The 24,217-nt window shown below is 43.2% G+C and overlaps 1 protein-coding gene across 1 annotated transcript in view; it reads right to left on the bottom strand.

Moving 5' to 3' along the window:
• The window catches only part of sema6bb (sema domain, transmembrane domain (TM), and cytoplasmic domain, (semaphorin) 6Bb), a 132,725-nt gene that overhangs the window by 51,431 nt on the left and 57,077 nt on the right, over positions 1–24,217 (bottom strand). The window contains exons 2-6 of the mRNA XM_034582850.1: positions 18,281–18,408; positions 16,694–16,808; positions 10,724–10,784; positions 10,505–10,567; positions 648–746 (exon numbers count right to left, since the gene is read on the bottom strand). Coding sequence (XP_034438741.1) covers positions 648–746; positions 10,505–10,567; positions 10,724–10,784; positions 16,694–16,808; positions 18,281–18,389 — 447 coding nt within the window. The 5' untranslated portion in view covers positions 18,390–18,408. The remainder of the gene's footprint in view (positions 1–647; positions 747–10,504; positions 10,568–10,723; positions 10,785–16,693; positions 16,809–18,280; positions 18,409–24,217) is intronic.

Below are 24,217 nucleotides of genomic sequence, written 5' to 3'. Positions count from 1 at the left end.
GTCAACGCCGCCGCCGCAAACAAACAACTTTAATCAAGCTGTGAATTTTCACCGGAACAGACATGCTAATTTCATAAGGGAAGCGAGGCCTCTTCTCTGAAAATATGGATAAGCCAGCATTAATGCAGGCATTGTACCTGACTGTTGTTGTAAAGAAAGAGCCGCAAGGTAAAGCTTTCGATTTACGGGCCGATCTACACTTAAACCTTCATCTATGGTCATGAGCTCTGGGTAGTGACCGAAAGAACGAGGAACCAAATACCAGCGGTAAAAATGAATTTTCTCCTTTGGGTGGCTGAGCTCAGGCTTAGAGAGAGGGAGAGGAGATAAGACATCGGGAGGGAGCTTGGAGTAGAATCACTGCTTTTTCAGGTCAAAAGGGAAAAGTTGAGGTATGTAAATCATCTGGTCTAAGGCACCTTCGTTTGAATGTTTGCGGGATGTTTCCAGGAAGAGCTGGAAAGCGTGGCCAGGGAGATGGACATCTTGGATACCCTACTTGGCCGGCTACCTCCGCAACTCGAGCCCGGACAAGAGGAAAATAATGGATGGAAGGAAGGATTGTACGAAGCACAGTTGGACCAGTCGCAGGTCTATGACAGGTGGAGCTGTGACTGCAGGTGTGAGCACGATCAGTCTTTACTTACGGTATAGTTGGCACAGAGCGGGTTGAAGGCATTGGTCCCGCACACAAACAGGCCTCCTTGTCTACTGAGCAGCACCTTCATGAAGTTACGGCATTCATCCTGCAGGGAAGACAGAAATACAGAGCGGTAAGAAGCTTAGTATGCAGGAGGGGTAGAAGCGAGGAGAAGAAAAGCAAAATGATGGAGTGAACAGAGGGAAAAGTGAGTTTATTTTTTGAGACTGATTATCCAGCGTGTGCTGTGAAATGAAGCTTTTCAGTTGCCTGATGTGTAGAATTATCACACCATTAACGCTGTCAATCAGATTGATACAGTCTGAACGTAGCCTGCAGAGACTTTAAGTGTCTACCCTCTTTCACACAGGCACACACACACACTCACAGACACACACAGCTGCTGATGAGTGACAGACGGTAATCCATACCACACTCTGGATTTCAAAACAAGAAGCAGATTTAAGACTAATTTCTCCACCATGAGGTGTCAGACTCCATGATGCCCGCCTAATGACTAAAAAACCAGAGTCACACTTTCCACACTCATTCTTTGAAATGAGCACCACAAGACTTAATGGCTGCTTTTATTCCACAGTGAGTGATAGTTATGAAGGTTGGTTTTTATGAAACAGAGAAAAAAAAACGACGTGCAAGTTAATCTCCTGGCGTCAGTGCTTTTATAGAAATTATTGAACAGGTTTAACTGATGTTCACTTGACATTGTTGAGATGATCACATGATTCTGCACCTACAACACAGGATCATGTACTTCCTATATATGTCTATGTTTGTGTGTCTGATTAAGACAGAGATGCAAAGTAAACCCACACTCGCCCATAGTCAGCTAGGATTGGCTCCAGCTCCCCCACGACCATTAAAGGATAAGTGGTATATTATATATTATAATGGACGGATGGATGCAAAGTAAGTAACCGAATAATCAAAAATAATGAAAACACGAAACATATGCAAGGTTGAGCCTAAAACATCCCAGATACCAACCCCGCCATCTGCGCAATTGTGGTAGTAAGGTCACAGCTGTCAATCAGGATTTTTCACTACATTTGCAGAAAATTGCAGTCATAAACCCACTTTGGCTTCACTTTTGGGAAGCCGTTATATCCATAGATATACACAGTCTGTGCTATGAACACTTTTTAATTGCTATATTCCGAACCTTTTAGTTTTTCTGACCCCTTCAAATTAAAACAATTTCTTTTGACCTCTCACTGCAGGTTCTTCTTTATTGTTATCATTAGTTGGGGGCAGTAAAATGAAGACGTTTTTTTATCTGTAAGTGTATGTGGAAGTTTACAGCCTACTGTACGGCACAAACAAGAGTAGCAGTGAATCTGCATGTGTGGTATTTTGGGGGGTTTTCACTGAGAATTAAGCCCAAATTCCAGTTATGACCTTTGACTTTAAATCCAGAAAGTATTGACAGCAGTTTGTTTTTGCAGGGCTGAGTCCGCCACCTGTGTGTGTTAGTGCAGAGTGAGTAAGTGGTGATGTACAGTAGATCTCTGGTGGACAGCAGCCAGCAACCCCCCCTCCCCAAATTGGTCTCCCAGTCAGGATGGCACCAGCTCTGCAACCCCCACCCCCCAACCCACACTCACACACCAAACCCACTACTGATGTCATCGGAAAGAGAAGAGGAGCTGGAGCAGAAGCGGTGTCGGTAGGTATGTTGAAAAAAACTTGTATGTGTGTCTATGTGTGTGTGTGTGTGTGTGTGTGTGTGTGTGTGTATGTGTGTGTGTGTGTGTGAGAGAGAGAGAGAGATCAGAAGTAAAGCAGTGATATGAGATACGGGTGAATGTTATTCCAGATGCTCCACCCCCCCACCCCCCACTGCCCCTCCACCTTCCCACTTCACTCCCTGCAGTGTTCTCATTTTTCAACGACAAAAAAAAGACAGGAGAGAAGCAAGTGATTTTGTGTGTGTGTGTGTGTGTGTGTGTGTGTGTGTGTGTGTGTGTGTGTGTGTGTGTGTGTGTGTGTGTGTGTGTGTGTGTGTGTGTGCGTGTGTTTGATGCAGGGGGTGTGTCAAGTGCGAGGTGTAAATTTCTAATGGCGCAGCACTATGTGACAAATTGAGGCGTGACGGTGGCGGGATATGAGTATATGTCATTCCCCCATATAACAGCATGTGTTCCAGCAAGCCTGGTGCATACATCTGTGTATGTGTGTGTGCATGTGTGTGTGTGTGTTTGCATGTGTGTTTCTCTGCATCACAGCACAGATGCGTGCTCGTGTGTGAGAATCATTTGCATGCTGCTTGTCGGCGGGGTTGCAGTCTGTCAGCTTGGTCAGAGCTGTAATCACAAAGCCAGATGAAGCACTCTTAATAACAACCCTGTCCCACTGCCAGCATCTCAGAGAGGGGAGTGAATACTTCCAAGAGCCAAACCACTGCACAAATGTAGGCAATTGGCAGCGCTTGGACACATAAAATGAAACACTTCATGACTACATGATAAAACAAGGATTGGATCCTTTGCAACATTTCAGCTATGGAGCTCCGATTTCCATTTGCACTTTACAGACATCGTCAAAATTAATTCCTGCTGCATGCATGCATTTCATTAACCCTTATTCGTTAGTTCCAGGAATCAAATTGGCACTTCCAGGTACAGGTCCTTCTTTATTAAAGCCTAGTTCAGTCTGCAGGATTATGGCTTTACTGTGGTTTCCACGTTTAAAAAGAAAACAAGTGGCGAATCACTGAATTAAGCAATTATATATGAATTGAAATGCTGTACGTCCTGATGCCTCCTCCTTCTCCCCTCTGCCTCCTCCTCCTTTCTCTGCTCCCTCACTCCCTGGGCAGAGTCCAGACAAAACGCCACCTGTGCGGGCTGGCAAGACTTTCCAAGACCCAGACGACTGCAGCCCTCCTCCCCTTCCTACCCTTCCTCCTCCTCCTCCTCTTACTGAGCTGCCTGGCCTCTGAAAAATTAATCTGCAGCACAGATGAGTTACACAGGAGCGCGTGCTCAGTGCAAATATGGACTTAGTCGTGAATGGATGGCGACATTTAAAGGAGATCGAGAGGAAGATGGGGAGAGATGGTGCTCAAGCATGTACACGTGTGTCTGCGAGGACGTTTGCATATGTGAATATTTATTGATATAAACTGGATGCTATGCAGTTTGCAATATATTAATCAGTTTCTTGCTCTTGAGGCCGATGTTAGCCAGGCTCCTTCTAATCTACACTGAGCAAGTGCATTCCACCTTTCAATTTCCCAGCAGAGACACGGATATTTTCCTTAGAGACACCAAAACAGGCATATCCAAAAGCATTCATATAAACACATAAAGGTAAAGTGATCACACACAGAGACAGAGGATTGACAACAAGTTCTCCGTTGCTACAACACATCTGCTCCAAACAACCTGCAGCAGTCAGACACCATTAAAACTGAGGAGGCTCCACCCTCTGCATCTGCTTTTCATCTCTTGTGCGGAACTCAACCTTTATGACTGAGATGATTTCATTTGGCCTGAGCCTGGGCTCAGTGTTTCTTCTAATGATGAAGCTTTTTCCCAAAAGAACCCTAATGAATGTGGTGTTTGACTGGCGGCTACAATAAACATTCCTGTGTTTAGTCTAACCAAGAAACTAAATATGGTCATGTGTCATAAGGTCTTTCCCCACCACAGCATTTTTCATAAAATATAATAAGTTATCCTGATGACCTGCTTTGTAATGTCCGTACAATAGGAGCCGTCTAAAGAAGGACATCAGGGGGTCATATTTAGCAAGCTGCTTCTCTAAATCTCTAGTTTCCATTACACGCCTGGCTGGTCCCCTGATGTTAGCGACCAGGGAGAAGAGAGCGTCGCCCCGGCCAAGAGCCACCATTGAGCCAGAACTCTCCCACACATACTCAGACACACACACACACACACATATACTGTATACACAATACACACACAAAGATTTGGCGAGCCCCAGTCTCCACTCATTAACAACAGGCCTGTCATTTCCAGAAAAATCCCAGATGATCCCTGAGTGACTCTATGACAGGAAGAGAGTGCGTGCATGTTTATGTACACGTGGGCGGAGGATAAATTAACAGTGGTACCAAATTAGCAGCGATGTGCTGTTCTGAGTGCTACGGTCTTAGTCAGCATGTTAACGCTAATCCGCATCCCTCTGCAACCCTTCTTCTCTGTTTGATGGTAATTCTGACTGAACACACCACAGGCCCCAAACAAACATCAGACACCAGAGGGAGGGAGAGAGAGGGCGAGAGAAAGTGAGATAATTGAGAGAGAGAGAGAGAGAGAGAGATAGAGAGAGAGAATGATAGAAAATAAGTTTTTCCTCGCCAGGCAGCCATGTGGCATTCTCAGCAGTGGAGCTGACCTGCAGCAAGAGCTACAGATTTTGAGGTCACCTGATGTCCACTCCCTGGTGAAAGCACACACACACACACGCGCGTTCACACACGCACTGGTACACACACTAACATGCACACACGCGCGTGCACACAGCCATTTAATCCTTGACCACAACACAATCTGAGTCACCCGTGGCCAGCTCTGTCTGAAAACCTGCTGAGAAAACGGTGGCGCATTGATTTAGTTTAAGTTTAGTTTAAGTCTTTTAGTCACTGAACCTTTATAAAGCCGAATTTGTGACGGAACCTTATGATGAGATAAAACCTGCTGTCGTGCAAGTACCTATGGGGGATGTAGTTCACAGCTGCAGATTCCCAGGCAAAACATTTTTATGTGAAGTATTACAACATATCACAGAGACTGGGGACAAATCAACACTAGAAGCCACTAGGGAAACTAAAATAGTGTAAATAGGTATCATATTTAGGGAAATGCTGCAATACCATCTGGAAAGCTGATACGAAATGTATTTGTTTTGTGCATACAGCCGGAGGATTTATCAGTTGGCTGATAAAAACAGGCTGATATCAGCCTTTCACAGACATATCGGTGTCAGCGTTTAGCTTTGCTGATAAGAACAATTTTATTTTAATATGAAAACAATGCTGAATAAATGTGCAGTTATCTTTATATTTTACTTGATTAGATGTGTGTTTATTTTGTTGATTCAAGTAAATTAGATACGGCTGCTTTGGGTTTTCTTTTTATTGAGACTATAAGGTTAAACTGTAAAACATCAAGACTTAATTACATTTCTGTGCCATAATGGATTGATAAAGGCTTCATAGGACTTATTGTCAAGATATAGCCAATATATTGGTATTGGAATTTTTTTTAACTCCTTACAATTTGTATCGGCATCAGTCCCCAAAAATCTATATTGCTGGGGTTCTAGTTGGGCATCATTTGCTGTGACATAGGTCTCGTAAACAAAAACTCAGCATTATCATTATAATGTTAAATTGTAAAGTTGTAAAGTGTGCAGAGCTTTTTTCTGTATTTGATGTTTTCTGCCTTGTTGCACCTTAGTTTTTGAGTTGTGAGTCTGGTAATCTTCTCAAAATTACAGCACAGGCTGCTGTGATATAAATAAAGTTTGAACTGAAATCCATCTTTTCCCAAGTGTGGGACAACCTGTAAAACAAAACCTACAATGTACAGTAAAATACTATCATGACAACAAGACAGAGAAACTAGACGGTTTAAGATTTAAAGAAGGCCCACAGTTACGACTCACATGTGGTTTTTTCAGATTGATTAATCCAGGAGCCACAAAAAGGCTGTGAAACCAAATCTTCAGACAGTCCGACCCAGAGAGGGCTTTGAGTTGGATGACTGAAAACCCAGAGCTTCTCCCGAGAGCACGATCAACGTTATATCGATCAAACAATCCTGCTAAGTGCCGATTATATCGATGCCCAAATATTGCCTCAGTTTTCATGGCTCGCTGCCATACAGGTTGATGTGTTGGCACAGATCCACCTCTGGGGAGCATGTCACCCTCTTTTGTACTTTCATTGGAAGAGAAAGGGATGGGTTGAAAGTGTGGGGGGCGGGCAATGACAGCGGGAGACAATGAAAATGGCAAATAAGGGAGAGATAAAGAGACAGCGGAACGCAAAGGACAAAGGGAAATATGACGGGAGTAAGCAGCGTGAGTGACAGTCGGGCCGACTCATCAAAACTCATCTGGTCAACACGCGAGAAGAGAAAAGGCAGAAGAATTAGTATATTGAATTTTCAGCCTAATTAGGGAGAGCACTTTGTCCTTTGTGATCAACCAAGCAGAAATATTTAATTACAAAACCAATTACGAGGTAGCGAATGTATCACATCTGACACAAGCCTCCCCCGAGCAGAACAGGACATTTTCAGGTGGAGGAGAGATAGAGAGAGGGGAGGAGTGGGTGGCAGAGGGCGAGGGAGGCCACCAGGGAATGACTCCCTGACAAACGTTTGTAGAGATCTTGAATTTAATTTAAACAAAGAGAGCGGTTAAAAAAGATGAGTGAAATCATGAATATGTATAAATGTACAGAATGTGTAATAAAGATGAGGGTGAGTGAGTCCACCTACATTTATGTAAGTGCCTGCACGTGTATGTGTGTGTGTGCTCTTGTACAGCTATCTTTGTGAGGACCAGTTTGAGTCTACGGAGTGAGGACATTTTGGGAAAGTGAGGACCTTTTGGCAGGTCCTCACTTTGCAGCTGGATGATACAGTGATGTTAAATGTTCTGAACTTTTGAGAAAATCCTGACACGTCTGACATAATTCTGTAAAGTGAGAAGGCCAAAAAAATCTAATATGATGAAATAAAGGTTCCGCAAACTTTGGACCAACTCACATATTCAGCGATGAAGCCAAGCCTCATCAATCTTGATCAAGCTTTGACTTGCAAGTTCTAATGGGAGCTGTAGGTATTTATAATACTGCAGCTCCAGAGCGCCTTTGGTCCAAAAACAATCAGATCAGTGAATCACTTTACTTTTTTGATCGTCATGTTGACATTTAAAAAATTATTTAAATTACTTTGCTTATTTTTTGTGATGCATGAGGAAGGTCGGTGGTTCGATTCCGGCCTCCTCCAGTCTGCATTCCAAAGTGTCCTCGGCAAGATGCTGAACCCCAAATTACAGTGTGTGAATGGCGTGTGAGACGAGGCCCGGCATACACCGCATGAATGCTGCGTTATAAGAAAGAAAACAAGCATATGGACGTGTGTGTGTGAATGTAACTTTGAGTGGCTCATAACAGGAAAAGTGCTTCATAAATACACACCCTTTACCATTTATCATACTGAGGTATTTATTTATATATATTCACTTTGTGACCTATTATCACATATATGGTCTCACAGTTGAATGTAATACTACAGCATATATTGCTAATGTGACTTTATGAAGCTTAAAGATACCCTGTGTTTTTAAGCACTTGCACTATAGAGTGGTATTGTGATGACATGAAACTAGTGTGTGCGTAACTTCTGCCTGCTCATGAGGATGCACACGTATACTATACAGTTTGTTTTGGCATCAAGAAGAGCGGTGTCAGATTTACACCATGTGATTTCACACTATTTCACTGATCTATTCCACTGATAATGTGCCAAGAAAATAATCAATGCTCGATAACCACGAACAACAAGCGGTGTCCCAATTCAGTGGCTGCCTCCTCCGGGCGGATCCGTCTCTGGCCAAACTATCCCAGAATTCAGAACGCGTGATGACCAAAAACGTATGATGCTAACAATGAAAATTACAACCTAAGTATCAGGCTTCAACTCAACCAAGTTGAAAAACAAAGGGGCATTCAAATTCTCTTGACGCAAATTGCGGGAGTCCTCCAACCAGACTGTCTCATTTCGGTGAAGGCTGCCTTCATGCTCCACATCGACCACCTCTTACAGGAGGTGGCCCATGAATTGTGTCACAGCTTTAGATGGAAAGTTGGGAAACATGTAAATAATGCATGTTCAAAATGTTCAAAATAAATGTATAAATCCAAATGTTAGGAAGGAAATGCAGTGAACACACACAGTTGTTTTTGGAGAGAAATACCCAAGAGTAAACACAGGGTGTCTTTAAAGTGTTGCATTTCCTGTTGACGCTGTGTGAGAGAGGTGTTGACTCAACTCCACAGTCATCTCTGAGGCTGCAGCTGAGGTTTTTGTTTTTGCACACAATTACATTATGTAGATGGGTGAGTTCCAACTGTTTCCTACATGCTCAGTTATTTGGATTTTTAGTTGCATTTTAATGTAAAAAGATGAATTGTGACTAAAAATATCTGTTTCCCGTTCTATAGTGACTGCATGCATATTTGAGTGTGATGTGCTTGCATACACACACACACACACACACACACACACACACACACACACACACACACACACACACACACACACACACACACACACACACACACACACACACACACACACACACACACACACACACACACACACACACACACACAAGCGTCATTCATATGAATCTGAGCCCAGAGAGCTGACTGAGACAACCTGGCAGTGTTCTTATCTTCGTCACATTGCTGAGTGACTCACAGCATTACCAGGCAGCACAGTCATTAGGGGCAAGAAGACCTTTCATATCTCAGTCAGCCCCACAGCTCTCCTCAGGGCTGGTCAACAGGGACCAACAACACTCCTCTTCCTCCTTTTCCTCCTCTTCCTCCTTATCCTCCTTTTCCTCTCCTCTCCTCTCCTCTCCTCGTCCTCCTTTCACCCACCCTTTTTTTCTCTGTGCCTCTTTTCTCCATTGTGTTTCTGTCTGGCACTGTCTCACACAGATTTAATGTCGGGTGTTCTCTCAGTGTGTTAAATAAGTCATTTTTTTCTCTGCCTTCAGGGGACAGAGCCTGTGTTTCCCCGGTCAACCACAACCATCACCACTACACACACACACACACACACAGACACACACACACACACACACACACATCCCTAGTGTGTGTGTGTTAGAGATATGTGAGTATTCAGCCGTGGGCTGCTGGTGGCTGCTGGGACGTTTCACCCCATCTCTTCCTCACTGCCTCAGTTTCCTCAACGCCCACCTGCATTTTCTGAAGGCACAAACCGAATTCCTGATTCACGACGGTGGAACAAGTGGTGTGCAGGTAGGATTGGTTCTGTGCTTCCACTCAATTTGTATGAGTGTGTGTGTGTGAGATGGGTTACATGAGCTGGGACAATGATATTATTCACAGTCATTGCACCCCTCTTGCTGAAGCTGTGCCAGCAGGCAGGACTGTTAGATAACTGGCACGGTGAAACCAAAGCTCGGAGCCAGAAAGGTAAAACAAGTGGCATCATTTAGATGATCACGTTGTGCCTTTGTGTGCGTGTGTGTGGTGAAGGTATTACTCATGTTGTGGGGACCCAAATCTGTTTCCACAGTCACATTATGGGGACTTGTCTTCCTTAAGACATAATGTTTAGTTCAGATTCAGGTTAAGTCATGTCTGTGTGTGTGTGCGTGCGTGTGTGTTTATAACGTTATTGTGTTATTGTACATTATATAATTTTTGCATATTCTGTGATTTCTCTTCTTTTGGAACTTTGGCAGATTTTACTAAAAAATATAAAAGCTGCTCAGTTTGAAAACGGATTTCATTGCAGTAAATGACACAATGAGCCGAGAAATAACAATTTTCTGCTACAACAACAAATCAGTATATGAACTGTAAAACTACTGTTCTGTCACTTTAGTGAACATTTTTTTTCATCATATGTGATGAGGCTATTTAAAGTTGTTATAATTAACATATGTACTATAACAAAGGATCGTGATGGTATGTTGTTTTCATTCCATTATTGTGCTGTTCTATTTTTGTACGCTATATTTACTTGATTGAAACATAGAGAAGGATAGAGATTACATCTGTTTGACAAGCGAAGATGGAGGAACAGATGCTAAACACCGTCTCACCTCATGTTTGCCCTTCATCCTGCAGATCCTGATGTCATTCTTGTTGGACTCCCATGTTCTTTTCTGCACATTTAAAAAAAGCACACGGACACACACCGCTTATCAGCTACATTTGCATTTCTCTGCAGCCGAAAAATGACATTTCGTGGCCTAATGATCAGAGATGCAGTTACCTGGAAGAGGTAAACGCAGTGTGTGTCTCGTCCAGGAGGTGCTTACCTTATTGTAGAACATCTCATCTCCTGCGACGATGTCCAACTCCACACGGAAAAGGTCATCCCTGAAAAGAGAGAGATAGAGAAAGTGGCAGCCAGTGAGGGAAGGCCAGACACCGCACAAGCGCCTGTAGTACAGCTTGAATATTGTTGCCAGCCCTGGGCAGGGCAAGTCACTGCAGATTTTCTTTTGGATGAAATCCAGGCACACACTTAATACAAACTCTGAATAGAGGTAGTTCCACCAGGGTTTTACAAATAACCCTCCACCTTGTGTATAATCCATAATGCCGGCATATTAGAGACATTCATTCCTTTAAAGTTGATCAGACCTGCAGAGATTAGGGAGCAGCTTTACAATGTCTTCCATTCCTCCCGATATATATGAGAAATGGAATCCGACTGCATAATGATGTCTCATATTTCCCGTCTGCCTATTGCCTCCGCTCATTAAACTTGACTTGCTGCATCGAATTTGCTGTCAGGCCTCTGAATTCTGCTTATCAGTCTTATTCAAAACCCTGAAATTGAATTAATGGACGATTTAATCAAGTTGTTGTACTGATGTTTACACCCCCTGCACGCTGCCTACACATGGCACAAAAACCTAACACCATGCATGTATTCATGATGTTCAAAAAACACTGCTGCACTTGTGTACTGCTGCTCTGCTCATAATTCTGCAGTAACCTTGGGCGTTCCTCTGAAATGCCCACTACAGGAGAGTTGGGCTAAGCAGGTAAAAGCTGACGTTTGCATACTGATCAAGGCTTTGATATATTTGTACGGATGGATTCTGAAGCTTGGGCCTCATCTAAGTCAAGGCTCAATGCTTTGAATGGGCTAATCTGGAAATCTGCTTTAGCTGTGCTATTGAATTTATCGACTCCATCCAGCTCTGCCTCCCATCTGTGCTGCGTGTTCCTCCGATGTCTTGACAGAGGACGGGTTTATCATGTGTGAGTATCCATGTGAGTATTCCTACCACCTGAGAGTGTTCATCAATGTCTATTAAAGGGGGATTCTGATATTTTTCTCAACTTCTCATCAAGCGAGCCATGTGCAACATTGAAAAAAGCACTTTTAGAGAACATTTTCTTTGACTGTTGCAGTCATATTTTCTAGTATTATTCATTTACACACCCACTTTTATAAACAATCGGGCCCAGGTTGAGTAAAAGCACAACTCCTCTTTTATTTTATGTTTGTCTTTTTATAGAGAGAGCTGTGAGAATGTGTGCTCGATATGAACACAGGTAGGCCAAGTGCCATCAGGTTTCTCTCCTGAATAATTCATCCCCACTTCCCGTTGGTGTGGTTTGAAGATGCCCGCTCTTAATCAGCCTTGCAGACCACGACAACGGCTGAGGGGCGAAGAAGTGCCAAATCACCAAACACTTGCGTGGTGCCTCCTTGCTTTAATGGGTCAGAGTTTAAGAGTTCTCCAAACACTGGAGTGGGCCAGAGAGTGAGGCGTAATCTCATCCAGGCTGCTTCAGCGTTGTGTCAGCTTAACATAATGAGTATAGCAACAGGCCTCCTCGCTGGCAACCAGCACTGTTGCCTGTGATAGGGTGGAAGAGGGGGGAATTATTCATGCTACCGCTTCTCATTCTCTCGCCATCCCTTTTCTTGCTTGCTTCAGGTTGTTTGAATGATGCAAAGCCTGTGGCCTGTGTGCTTTTGTTTGTTCATAAAGTGGATTTAACGTGTGATTTAAGGTTGGGATTCAGGGTAAGGACTAACACACCATGTATGAACTGAGCAAAGATTTCATTATTCTTTTATGTCGCAGGATGTGAACGCAGCCTTGAAACACCTCATCTCAATGGCTCATAACTCACAAAGGCACCTCAGCTTACAAATCCCTCGCCTCAAACCCACAAATCAAAACTCTCCTGTCTCTCGCCTCTTGGCTAGGCTTGCGCGCGTGTGTGTGTGTGCTTGTGTGTGCACGCACGTGCCTGAGCTGTTATTTCATGCAACGCCGCCGACCCTTTCTGACCTGCCCTAATACAATGTCAACACAGGCTCGAGAGAAACTGTCAACATTTCCTTAATTTCTTACTTGACCACCTCATGAACTTTCTCCTCTTGGCCAAACAAAAGCAGACCTAGGTCAAGTCGAGACCTCTAAAGCCGTCAATGTCTCCTGAGAGAAATTTCAGTTTTCCCCTTCGCTCTTCTTCTTGCGGTCTTCTTCTTGTGGTTTATCGTGAGCAGCACTGAGCCTTTCTGAGCCTGCAAATGGAGAAGGCAGGAGAAGCCGCTCCGCTAGATGAAAGTAAAACCACCTAGTTACCTCGACACATCTGCCGACTGAGGGAGAGTGTTCTGTGGCATGTCTGTGCATGCAAGCGTTTATATCTGTAAATATGTGCCAGGCTAAGTACCTGCAACCCACTTACAGACTTACTCCTGACAACCGACTATGCAATGATGTGAAAACTAAGAAGTAGTGTTAAAGTAAACTGCTGCACACTGCCACCACCAAGTTTATACTGAAGAATGTTTGAGTTAAAGACCTTCAGGCATTAAACTCATAGTACTTAAAAAACATCCGTATAATGTTATTTATAATTGAACTAATTTGTTGGTATTAGTTTTTGGTTGAAAAATAATGAGTTCCGGTTGCTTCCTGTTAAATAATTTCTGGTTTAGTCACTTCCTGTTTAGTTACTTCCTGTTTAGCTCCTGGTTTGTCAGAAAAGCAAGGCATAGATGTACAGCATGCTCCAAAAGCAATTGGTGTGAATCTGCTATGACGTACCATAGAGGCAATGTGATACGTTTATTTGTTTTAAATTAGACATGTTAGAGATTATATATTGGAAATTATTTCATTGAAAATTATATTTGATAAGTTATTTAAAAACATTTTTATTTGGCAATGTGTAGTTGTGTTTATGGTGATGGTACAATGTAAGGTTTAGGTAAGAACACAGACAATTAATACTTTGTATTGTGTTCTTTACAGTTTTCCAGAGTATGTTGAAGATGTGTGACAGTAAAGGGTCAACCTAAATGTTGTTTAGTCAGAGTTTCGAGAACACTTAACAGCATAATCCTGCTAACTAACAGGCAGACAAACAAACAAAATATAAACATTATCTCCTTAGTGGAAGTCATAATTATCAAATCAATAATATACATAATAGTTAGCATGTTCTCCCCATGTCTGCGTGGGTTTTCTACTCCAGAGACATGTAGGTTCATTGATGACTCTAAATTTGCCCATCAGTGTGAATGTGGTGGGTGAATGTGAGTGTGAAGGGTTGTTTGTCTCTGAATGTTGGCCCTGTGATACACTGGGAACCTGTTCAGGTTTCCCTGCCTCTCTCCCAATGTCAGCTGGGATTGGCTCCAGCGACCTTCAAAGGAAAAGCTGTAAAGATATGGATGGACGGACAATATGCACACAGGTAACGAGATAGATACTGTAGATAGACTACAGTTTAATCGTATGGGCCTATTTTGTATCATGTCATTGGTCAAGTACAGTAATTCGTTGTCCATTAACTTTCTCTCCCGGGCTCACTACAGCTGAGCAGCCTCCAAAGCTTCCTGATCTTTGCCACAATTGATCATCTCCCTGTCCATCTGCCATGAGTCATTCAGCCTGTGACCGCTGCCTAACCTCCACTGACCTCTGAGGTCAGCGTCTGCCAGCTAATAAACTGAGAGACCTCCAACCTGGCAGTAAGTCTGCACACTTTCCCCACAGCTACACACACACACACACACACACACACACACACACACACACACACACACACACACACACACACACGGGTAATGACACACACTGCAGAAATCTCCTCAGATTTTTCAGAACTGGAACATTTAATCGACTTGGCGTCATTCCTCTGGTCATCTCGTCAATAGGTAAACACTCGCCATTGGTTTATAAAGTATTTGTGTGTATTAGGCCTTTGGATCAGACTGAGCGCTGAGGACCAGAGTCTGTAGCTGCTCGTCTTGTCAGGGGCTTAACACAGCAAGGTGCTTTACTCCACCTGACACCATCCAAATACATAGTTTACTTTCCTTTAGCGCAGCTGGGGAGAGGACGGGGCGAGGTAGCTGCTCTCAGCAGGTGCCTGGGCAGGGATTCAGCAGCGCTTGCAGTCTGAGGAGCAACTATGCTAATGGTGACAGGATTTGGGGATGAGTGAGGCGTCTTATCAGGCTATGCGTGGTGTAGGAGCTTTTTGCAGTCACACCTGCCACCACAGGTACTTATTTATACATTACACATTTTAAAACTCTGCCTTCCTGCCGGGCTGTCTCCAGCTCACACATGCATTTGCACATGGATCTGTTTTCACAACAGACTGATCATTTTCTGTCAGGAAGCCGAAAACAGTATTAGCCACTTACAAGGAATATATAAAAATATATACAGTATACTCTTGAAACTCTTTCTCTATTTCCTGCCATCAACACCCTTCGTCATTCTACCTGCAAGTCTCGCATTAGAGGTATCATCAGTTTACCTCTGTTATTCAGTAAGAATTTCTGCAGCTGTAAATTGGAAATAACCTTTTTAAGACTGGTTATATTTCAAAGCCGTCCGGCAGACAACAGAAGCTGTAGTCTAAGGGCAGTTTTATTATCTGGCTGTGTGCACGTGTGTGTGCTTATAGACCCTCTCTACACAGACAGAATGGCTGGAACCATAGTAACGTAGTTTGATATATTTACTACCGACTCTCACTAGCGAGGTTAGAGCAGCTGGAGGCCAGGCACTGGGTCATTTCCTGGACCACAGTGGCGTCTCTTATTGGAAACCACTTCAATCTTCTTTCAGACTGCCACTACAGCAAATAACCAGCACCACATGTGGAAACCGACTGCGTCTCATTTTTTTAGCATGTTTCAAGCTAAATTAATTTTTTGACAACACGGGGCAGTAAATCTGGAGGTGCATGTTTTGTGTTAGCTCTGTCTGCCTCTGCTCGGCTCCTGAATGGCTCCGGGGGAGCAGCAGATGTAGCTCAGCAGCCTAAACCTGGCGCTGCCGTCCACGACGCCCTCGTCTGGCTCTACTGACCACCAGGGCTACTGTCTCCACCAGGATCAGCGCATTCAGCAGACTGACAGACATATGGGGACCATCTTCATATGGAGACCACACGAGAACACATTTGTCAGGCCAACTATCTTCAGATGCAGCTACTGTATCAGCAAAACTGGCAAAGTTTCTATAGTGATCTCCCTGCAGATATCACTGTTTCCAATTTGGTACGTGCCTTTGCAAAAATCACTTCACTCAGTTTATGAAACATGGGACTAGCTACTAAAATATTCACAGCACTGTCTTAAACAGTACCAGAACGGATCTTTTGGTTTGGACATTTCATTTAAAAGCCCCATGGTACACCCTCACAGGACCAATCTGTTATTTTGACCATGTAGAGAAGAAAATATCCTGCTTGATTGATATAAACTGATTTCTTTTTTTTTCAATTACTTTCTGCTTCATTCTGCTAAACATGTTGAAACGTGCTGGACCAACCAACCAACCATTTAAATTCCTTCCACAATTAACACAGTTAACACTTTACACAGCAACGTAAATGGTCCAGTGTTTCACAATATCAGTTAATTAAAATGAATGTAGCGATAACAAACAAACAGATTTTAAAACTGAAAACAGGCTTAGTATTTGTGTGTGTGTGTGTGTGTGTGTGTGTGTGTGTGTGTGTGTGTGTGTGTGTGTGTGTGTGTGTGTGTGTGTGTGTGTGTGTGTGTGTGTGTGTGTGTGTGTGTGTGTGTGTGTGTGTGTGTGTGTGTGTGTGTGTGTGTGTGTGTGTGCGCGTGGGTGGGTATGTGTGCACGCATGTGGTGAGACCAATAAAAAACACATCACCCAGGTCTCATATTTCTTAAAACTCATGTTAACATGAACATTGACGAATTGGAAATATGTTGCTACCATGTCTTGTGTGAATCGGTGTGTGTTGTGTTCTACCTGGCTCCGATGTAGAGCGTCCGATTGACTTGCAGGATCCTCTGGATGTGCAGCGGCTCTTGTCTCAGCCACGTCCGGTGGGGTCGGCCCAGAAACACCGGGTATCTTCTCGCCACTGTCAGGGAACGAGACACAGAGACGAAGAGTGACTGATCCTGAACTGACATAAATCTTTGAGGAAGAAAAGTACTCAAGACAGAAGCGGTTTTGTGTTTGTTTTGACAGCTCCGCAGCAGTAGCAGGGTGATGTGGAGACAAAGCTTGAGGCTTGTAAAACAGCAGCACATCTGATACATTAAAGAGACAACGACACAGACAAATAATCCTCTGAGAACGAAAGATTTCTGAAATGCGCTCCATGTGTCACTGTTACATTCACTAGTTTTACTGAGTGATTGAGACTCACTTCTGATAAATTGTTCATGTTGACAAGTTGGGCAATACGTGTTCTGCCAGCTGACTCAGATAATTCAAAAAAGTGAAACACACAAGGATGTGTGACATTTTAAAAACATCAAAAAACGTACATCAAAACACTCAAACTGTTTTCAGAGGACAAGGATTTCTGTACGTGGAGGAAGGGAAACCTTCAGGGAGAGAAATCGAAGATAAAAGCGGTGGATTGTGTTCAGCTGGTGGTCTTTTTTTATCACGTCCCACAGATGTGACACAGTGTAAAATAAGTGGTGAGAGAAGCCGAAATAACAATTATGTATAAATCAGATGGAAAATCAGTATGGATGCCCGTCTTTGACCTTGACTGAGGTGAATGAGACAGTATTATTTTATCTAACATCCTTGCATCCTCTCTCTGTCCTGTTTTTATCCCACACACAGTCCATTCATCTGTTTCCTCTTCTTATTCACCTCCATGTTTTGTCAGCCTGTTTTATTCCTGTCATGTAATTACTTTCAACAGAACCTTCGTCGCTGTGTCCTGGGATCCACTATGATTCATTCTTTCTCTTCTCATCCTCCACCTCTACTTATCCGTCCACCTCCACACTATCCCTCCATTTGTCTCATCTGTCCATCCAGATGGGAATGTGCTTTGTATTATATCTTATACCTGCAATAGACCACAGCTACTGAGTCGAATGCAGTGTAGCTCTCAGAAGACTGACAACCTCTACTCTCCGCTGCGTGTGGTATTGATACGTGCAGAAGGATCTGGACTCGGCTGGGGAAACGATCAATCAATATTATTGAACTGCAATCAATCAAGGGTCTGGCCTAAAATGGAGACTGTCAAGCTGATATGGAGACTCAAAGTCTGAGTGTGTGAGGAGCTCTGTCTCCCGAGGGTCTCTCTCTGTGTGTGTGGGAAAGTTACGAGTTTCTTCCTACGCTCTCCGCTCTCATTCCTGAGTGTGACCCCACAACTCCTGACCTGGACACCAGTCAACACCCTTTGTGTGAGAGCCTGTCTGACCTCGACAGCCCACACCATGACCCCAAGCCTCCTCTATGCCCTCCCCCCCAAATTCAACACCCTACGTTTAGGGACACCTCACACATGTCGACCCGGGCGAGAGGCACGCAGGGGAGTAGGTGGTGAGAGGGCGAGAAAATCAGCGAGGTCAATACCTTCGGTGGGGATGAAGTTCAGGGGCCCCGGTTCCTCTGGGAACGCCGAGCTGGCCATTCGGAGGAGCCAACAAAGCAGGAAGAAGGAGGGAGGGGCCATGGTTGCCATATTAACAGCACTGGAGTCTGTGGAAATAAAAAAGACAGAAAAAGCATAAGTGGTTGCTAAATAAGCCAGATGAGTGAGACAGATATACATATACATGGGCAGTGGAACATTAGCTGTGTCCCAATTCAGGGGCCACCTTCTCTTGGAGGACTTGGTCTATGTGGCCCACAAAGGAGGCGGTCTTCAGGAGCTGCGTAGGCCGTGAAGGCCGAACTGATATGAGACAGTTTGGTCCACTGAGGATTTACGTGAATGGGCAGCATGTCCCGCCCTTACTGCTGTCGCCTAGCAACAGAGCTGCAGTTGGGCACAACGAGAAAGTTTTAACGCCTGTTGGCATTTTGACTTGTAGCGTTAGCTGTTCAATTTTGTTGAAGCCAGATGCTTAAGCATCGGACGTCTCGTAGCTCTCCGACACCATCACCTCTTGGAAAAGGGTTTGTCAAGTACAATTAATCTTGGGATAGGTTGACCCGAGATGTCTTTGCCCTTGATTCTCTAGGATGGACGCATTGAGGCACAGATTACTTAATCACCAATTAACAAACTATGGAACTACCTAACTAACTAGCTAGATTGTTTTCTCAATTGAAGCTCTTAGTTTAAAGACCCACACCATCTCTATCTTGTCTCCCTGATGAGAGGGTCGATAAAACGCTGCTCTGACTGAGCGATTGAGTCATTCATTGTGGGAAGTGTCCGGTCAGATCTGAATACAGCCAGATCACTGTGATACAGCCCCACCACATCAAACATCACACCACCTATGACACATATGACAACTATGAGAAAGACACATAGGAGCACAAGCGGGGGAGTTGACATCTTGGCACGACAGAGGCCAGGATACAGCCTGTAAATGAATAGAAAATCTGTCTTGGCAGAGAGCGAGTGAAAGGCTCAATAAAACTCCAGACATCAAGCATTATCCAGGATATGAAAGAGACTGACAGAGGAAGCGTAGTGGTGGTTTACTTAGATTAAATGCTTGCCATCCACACATATCACCTCTCTAACGGCAGATCTAAACGGTCAGTATTTATCATCACGTAGCACAAAGGCACATGCAGGTCTCGAATGTGATTCATGTGGAAATACAAATGATACCCAAATTAAGTTACTTCACACGATCCATCTAGAAAATGACTCCAGCACTTAGGACTTGTCGGAGAAAAGCTTTCAGGATTGCCACAAACCCTAGAAGGCATAAAGGGCAGGCTGCTACCTCTGCATTTCTCTGCAATTTTACTGGCGTAGCGTTTGTGTGTGGTCACATCCAATGTCCATCTAACTGAGACCTCTATTCAAGTTGTTATTATCTTGTATATTCTATACAATATAATATATTATTCTTCTATAATATTCTAAGTTGTTCCCTCTCCATGCCTGCTTGGCAAGGACTTGTGATTTTCTTACAAATTTCACAAACACTGTGATTTATAAAACCTCTCAACTCCACTTTAACTTCTTGTTAATGCTGAAAGCAACGCTGAATAATTTGCATTGAATATCAAGCAGACATGTCCCCACAAACAAAAACATCTCTCGCACCCATGCACAATTGCAACATCTCAAATTTGAATAGTCAAGGTTGGATTTCTTTATGCAAAAGAGCATAGCATTTTACTGTGGTCACACATGTGCCATGCAGAAAACAATGGAAAGACAAGCACCTTGCCGACTGTACGGTATCCAGGATGCATCTATCTCAGTTTTCATCTCTCTTGCACACTTTAATACCAAAACAAGTGTAGATATGCAGGTTTTCTACATGTCGGGGTAAACTAAGTGAGCTGTTAGCTGATGTGCAGACTGTTAAAATGGCTCTGTCGTGTCCTATCCACTCATTGGAGCCTCTGTGTGAGATGCTTTGGTCAGTTAATGTGTTTTTAAAACTTATTTTAGCACGCTCACAACAAAGCTACATGGTGGCTGGCCACTAGTTAGCATGGCATGGCTTACAACATTAACATATATTTGCCATGTGTAGTCCATTGACTGTATATAAATAAGGTGTAGCCGCTGTGCTTCTGGTTTGATTGTGCCGTAGAGAGCAGTGCGCCCACGTTGGTGTCATGTTTACATCTGGCAATCACAGCTGTAGCCACTACTACTGATTCTATCCTTTTACACTGAAGACAAAAAACAGATGTTAGTGGGTGTTAGTGGGATTTTGGTCGAGTATAAAATGGCCTTTAGACTTTCACATGTCATCTTCAGTTAAGTTCAAGTCAGTTGTTGCAATGTGTGGTTGAGAACTGAACTGGCAAAGATTATAGTTTGTTGCATATACGACCCTAATTCATTACTATAAAACTACAATCTTGAGCAGTTCAAATAAACAATGACAATACGTCATTAGAAAACTCTTTACTGTTCCCACAAGATGTTGGAACTTGGCTGCAGGGATTTATTCCATCTCAGGCACAAGCGCAGAGCTGAGTTAATGTTGGATGTTCCACTTCATACTGAAGGTGTTGGATGGGTTTGAGGTCCGTGCTCCGTGCTCAGGCCGACCCAAACTGGGAAAGACTATTTTTATTGGCCTCACTTTGTGCAGTGAGTGAGCGACTGTGAACCCCTTTTCAACCAAGGGGATCCTGGTGCTGGTGCTGGGTGCGAGGGTTGGTTCGGACATGGTTCAACTTGCAAACCTTTTTAAGAACCTTTTTCCATTTCAGCAGGCTGGAGCCACCATGGAGCCTCGTCATTACGTTTCTGATTTCCCAGCAACACTAGCGCTGACTTGAAGCAAAACATCAACAATGGCAAAGGTGTCTCCGATGTTGCAACAGAAACCCACCATCTCCAAAACTTTGTGCCATAGCCAATCTGCATCCACATTCAAAGGAATTAATACATAATGTATTCTTTACAAATACTGAAACATATATAGGCCGTAACAGCAGCACCAGTAAATGAGAGTTAAGTAAAGTTTGTTCAAATTACTCAACATTAACTACTCGTCATATTTCACAAAAACTCCTGCGTGCATTGAATTCAGTAAGAGGGTATTTTAATGCTATGTATTGAACTTTTTATCTGTAAGAAGAACAATGTGCTTGCTTTGTTCCCTTCCCTTAATTGGAAGTAAGGGACTGAACTCAAACCATGACAGTCTCTCGACAAAAAAGGGCGTAACTATTTGTACAGAGGCTCAACAAAATATGCTAATGAAGTAAAAATGTTAATAGTAAACAATAGATTAATTCTAAAGTCAATAAATTTAATTAAATGTAGTGAACGAAAGAGACGATATATAATATACATTTGGAACCAGCAGCCTTTCTTCAGCCATTCTTTCCTTCTCACATACGCGCTCTCCTCTGAAAGATACAAACAGCCATTGTGCAGCCCATCTACTTAATGGAGTCTCAGACATAACCTTATCAGGACACATAATCTTTATGGGGCATTTTTCAAATTCCCCTACTTTGCCATTACAATAAAAGTGGGAGGCATGCTAATTACCCAACACCCACAAGCCAAATTACAGGAGGTGAAGGGGAAAGAGTCACAGAGAGAAGAAAGGAGGTCGAGGGTAGCGAGAGAGAGCGAGAGAGATGGAGAGAGATAAGTGAGAAACAAAGAGCGAGAGAGAAGATGAGAAGTCAGGAAGTCAGTATATCCAATCAGAGATTCTATTGTTTCTGCTATTAATAATGTATGAATAAATGTCAGGCGGTATGCATTCGCTTAGTATAATTAGACACTCTGGGCTATACAATTTCATGGGACAGCAGAATAAGTAGATACACAAGTATTAAAGCAAAGTGTGTGTGTGTGTGTGTGTGTGTGTGTGTGTGTGTGTGTGTGTGTGTGTGTGTGTACGTGCAAACAGTTCCGAGCTAAAGCATCTCTGTAATTATGACAAATGACTCTAGCGAGTCCATTCAGAAGCACAAGCACAAACTGCATGGTAGTATGACATTATCACTGAGCCAGGCACACTGCAAGTCACATATATATATTTTGCCATTTGTGGGAGACGTTAATACAAAATATTCAACCCAAGGGTGCTATACCACTCTGTGTATGGAACTGAAATGGCAGTTGATGTCATCAAAGCCATATTGAAGTTGGCACACACTGCGTAGGCTCCATGGATTTGAAAAAAAAAAACGTTAAAAAAACCGCATACTGCCAGTAGCAAATTATTGCATCAGTTCGTTTTCCGCAGGGACTATTGTTTCCAGTGTTGTGACAAAAACTGGAGGAACTGAGCTTGAGCTCGGGCACTATCCCAACAGCCCTATTTGTTTGCCAAGTTAATACAGATGGCAAATGACGACAGTGGAGAAAATTTTTTTAAACAATGTCTGGTCGAGTAAAACTTCAGATTGAGCTGTAATTCCCCGTCCATTGCAACTTTCTGCTGTTCTTTATTTGGCTGTTTTCAGAAAAGAAAAGTTTCCCTTTCTCATATTTCACACAAGAACGCAGCAGGAGATTGTTGGAGACGCTGTTCACAACAGGAAAATATCAGGTTTTCGTTTACATCACATTCACACTGGCTCCTGCCCTTATCTCCATAAGCTCTCAAATCTCATTGTTTTTCCAAGATGAGATATACGTATTGTTTCTATTTTTTTTGTTTTGCTTCAGTTGCTTGTTAGAAACGTCATCAACACACCCACTTACTCTACAGTTTCCTGTTGTATTATCGCAGGGGGTCACTCATTCTACATGCATTTTACAAGGGGACTGGCAGGAAAAGTTCCTGAAAATATCAACTGACTCGGACATTTGCCTTCTCACATACAGCCCCTTTGGAAAATTTCAGGAAAATATCCAGACTTCAGTGCAGGTCTGACAGCAGCTTTGAAGAATCTCACCACTGTGCTCCAGTCGCTAGGATTCTACGCAGACTTGTTAATTTGTCCCTAGCCCCAGATCAATTTGGTTGTGGAAGGTGTAACGTCTCCCTGGACTTCATTACTGCCACCTCATAAAGATAACTTAACAAACAAATCACCAGCTAATCAATTATGTCTGGTGTCTTTAGCGAAGCCCTAATGAGCGCTGATCATCTTCTGATACAGAGTGAAGTCAGGGCCCTAAAGGGGAAGAATGGGCTTGATGGAGAAGAGAGGAAATGTGAGGAATCTCTGTAATGTGGAACTGGACCCTGGTTATGAAGAGAAGCTCCCTCTGCTGCAGGGGTTTGGATGCTTTGCATACAAACAGAACACCTCATCATCAAATGAAGGCGCTAATATGCTCTAAAATGCTTTTGTCACTTATTAAGTTTGCTCTCGCTCTGTCCTCACTAAGCCTTTCTACCTCCATCTCTTTACTCTCTTCTCTAACTCTTGTTCTCCCTCAGCACCGGTCATGTCGACGTGTACGTCTCACCGTGTTTCCATTGCACAGCCGTGAGGTTCTTTCACTGGAAACTGGACAAACGCTTTATAGAAAAACCAAGATTATGCGTGTCCTAGATATGGGGAAAAATGGTAATGAAATAGAGCAGCATAAACGGGGACACAGTGATGGTGGTTGGGGTATTAATGATTAAAATATTTAACAGAGCAGTTGTCAAGTATTATGCAGAGGAATTAATTCTGGAAGAATACAGTACTCAAGTAACAGTCAAATAAAATGCGTTTCCACACTGGTCACCCCGCTACATTAATAAAAAAGAGGAAGAATAAAATCTAACATGGACTATTTCCATTAAAATCGTTTTTATCATCATTGGAAATTTTATTTTTCAATTTGTCCCCTTTGTCACCTTCTATTCTAATCAGGTTTCCTGTCTAATTTGTGAGTGTTCAATATATTAAAGATGAACTAACCTTTTATTTGACGCTGAAAATGGACTTCCC

Source organism: Hippoglossus hippoglossus, chromosome 4 (assembly GCF_009819705.1).
Source record: "Hippoglossus hippoglossus isolate fHipHip1 chromosome 4, fHipHip1.pri, whole genome shotgun sequence".
NCBI lineage: Eukaryota > Metazoa > Chordata > Actinopteri > Pleuronectiformes > Pleuronectidae > Hippoglossus > Hippoglossus hippoglossus.
This window is presented reverse-complemented; position numbering and strand designations above follow the sequence as displayed.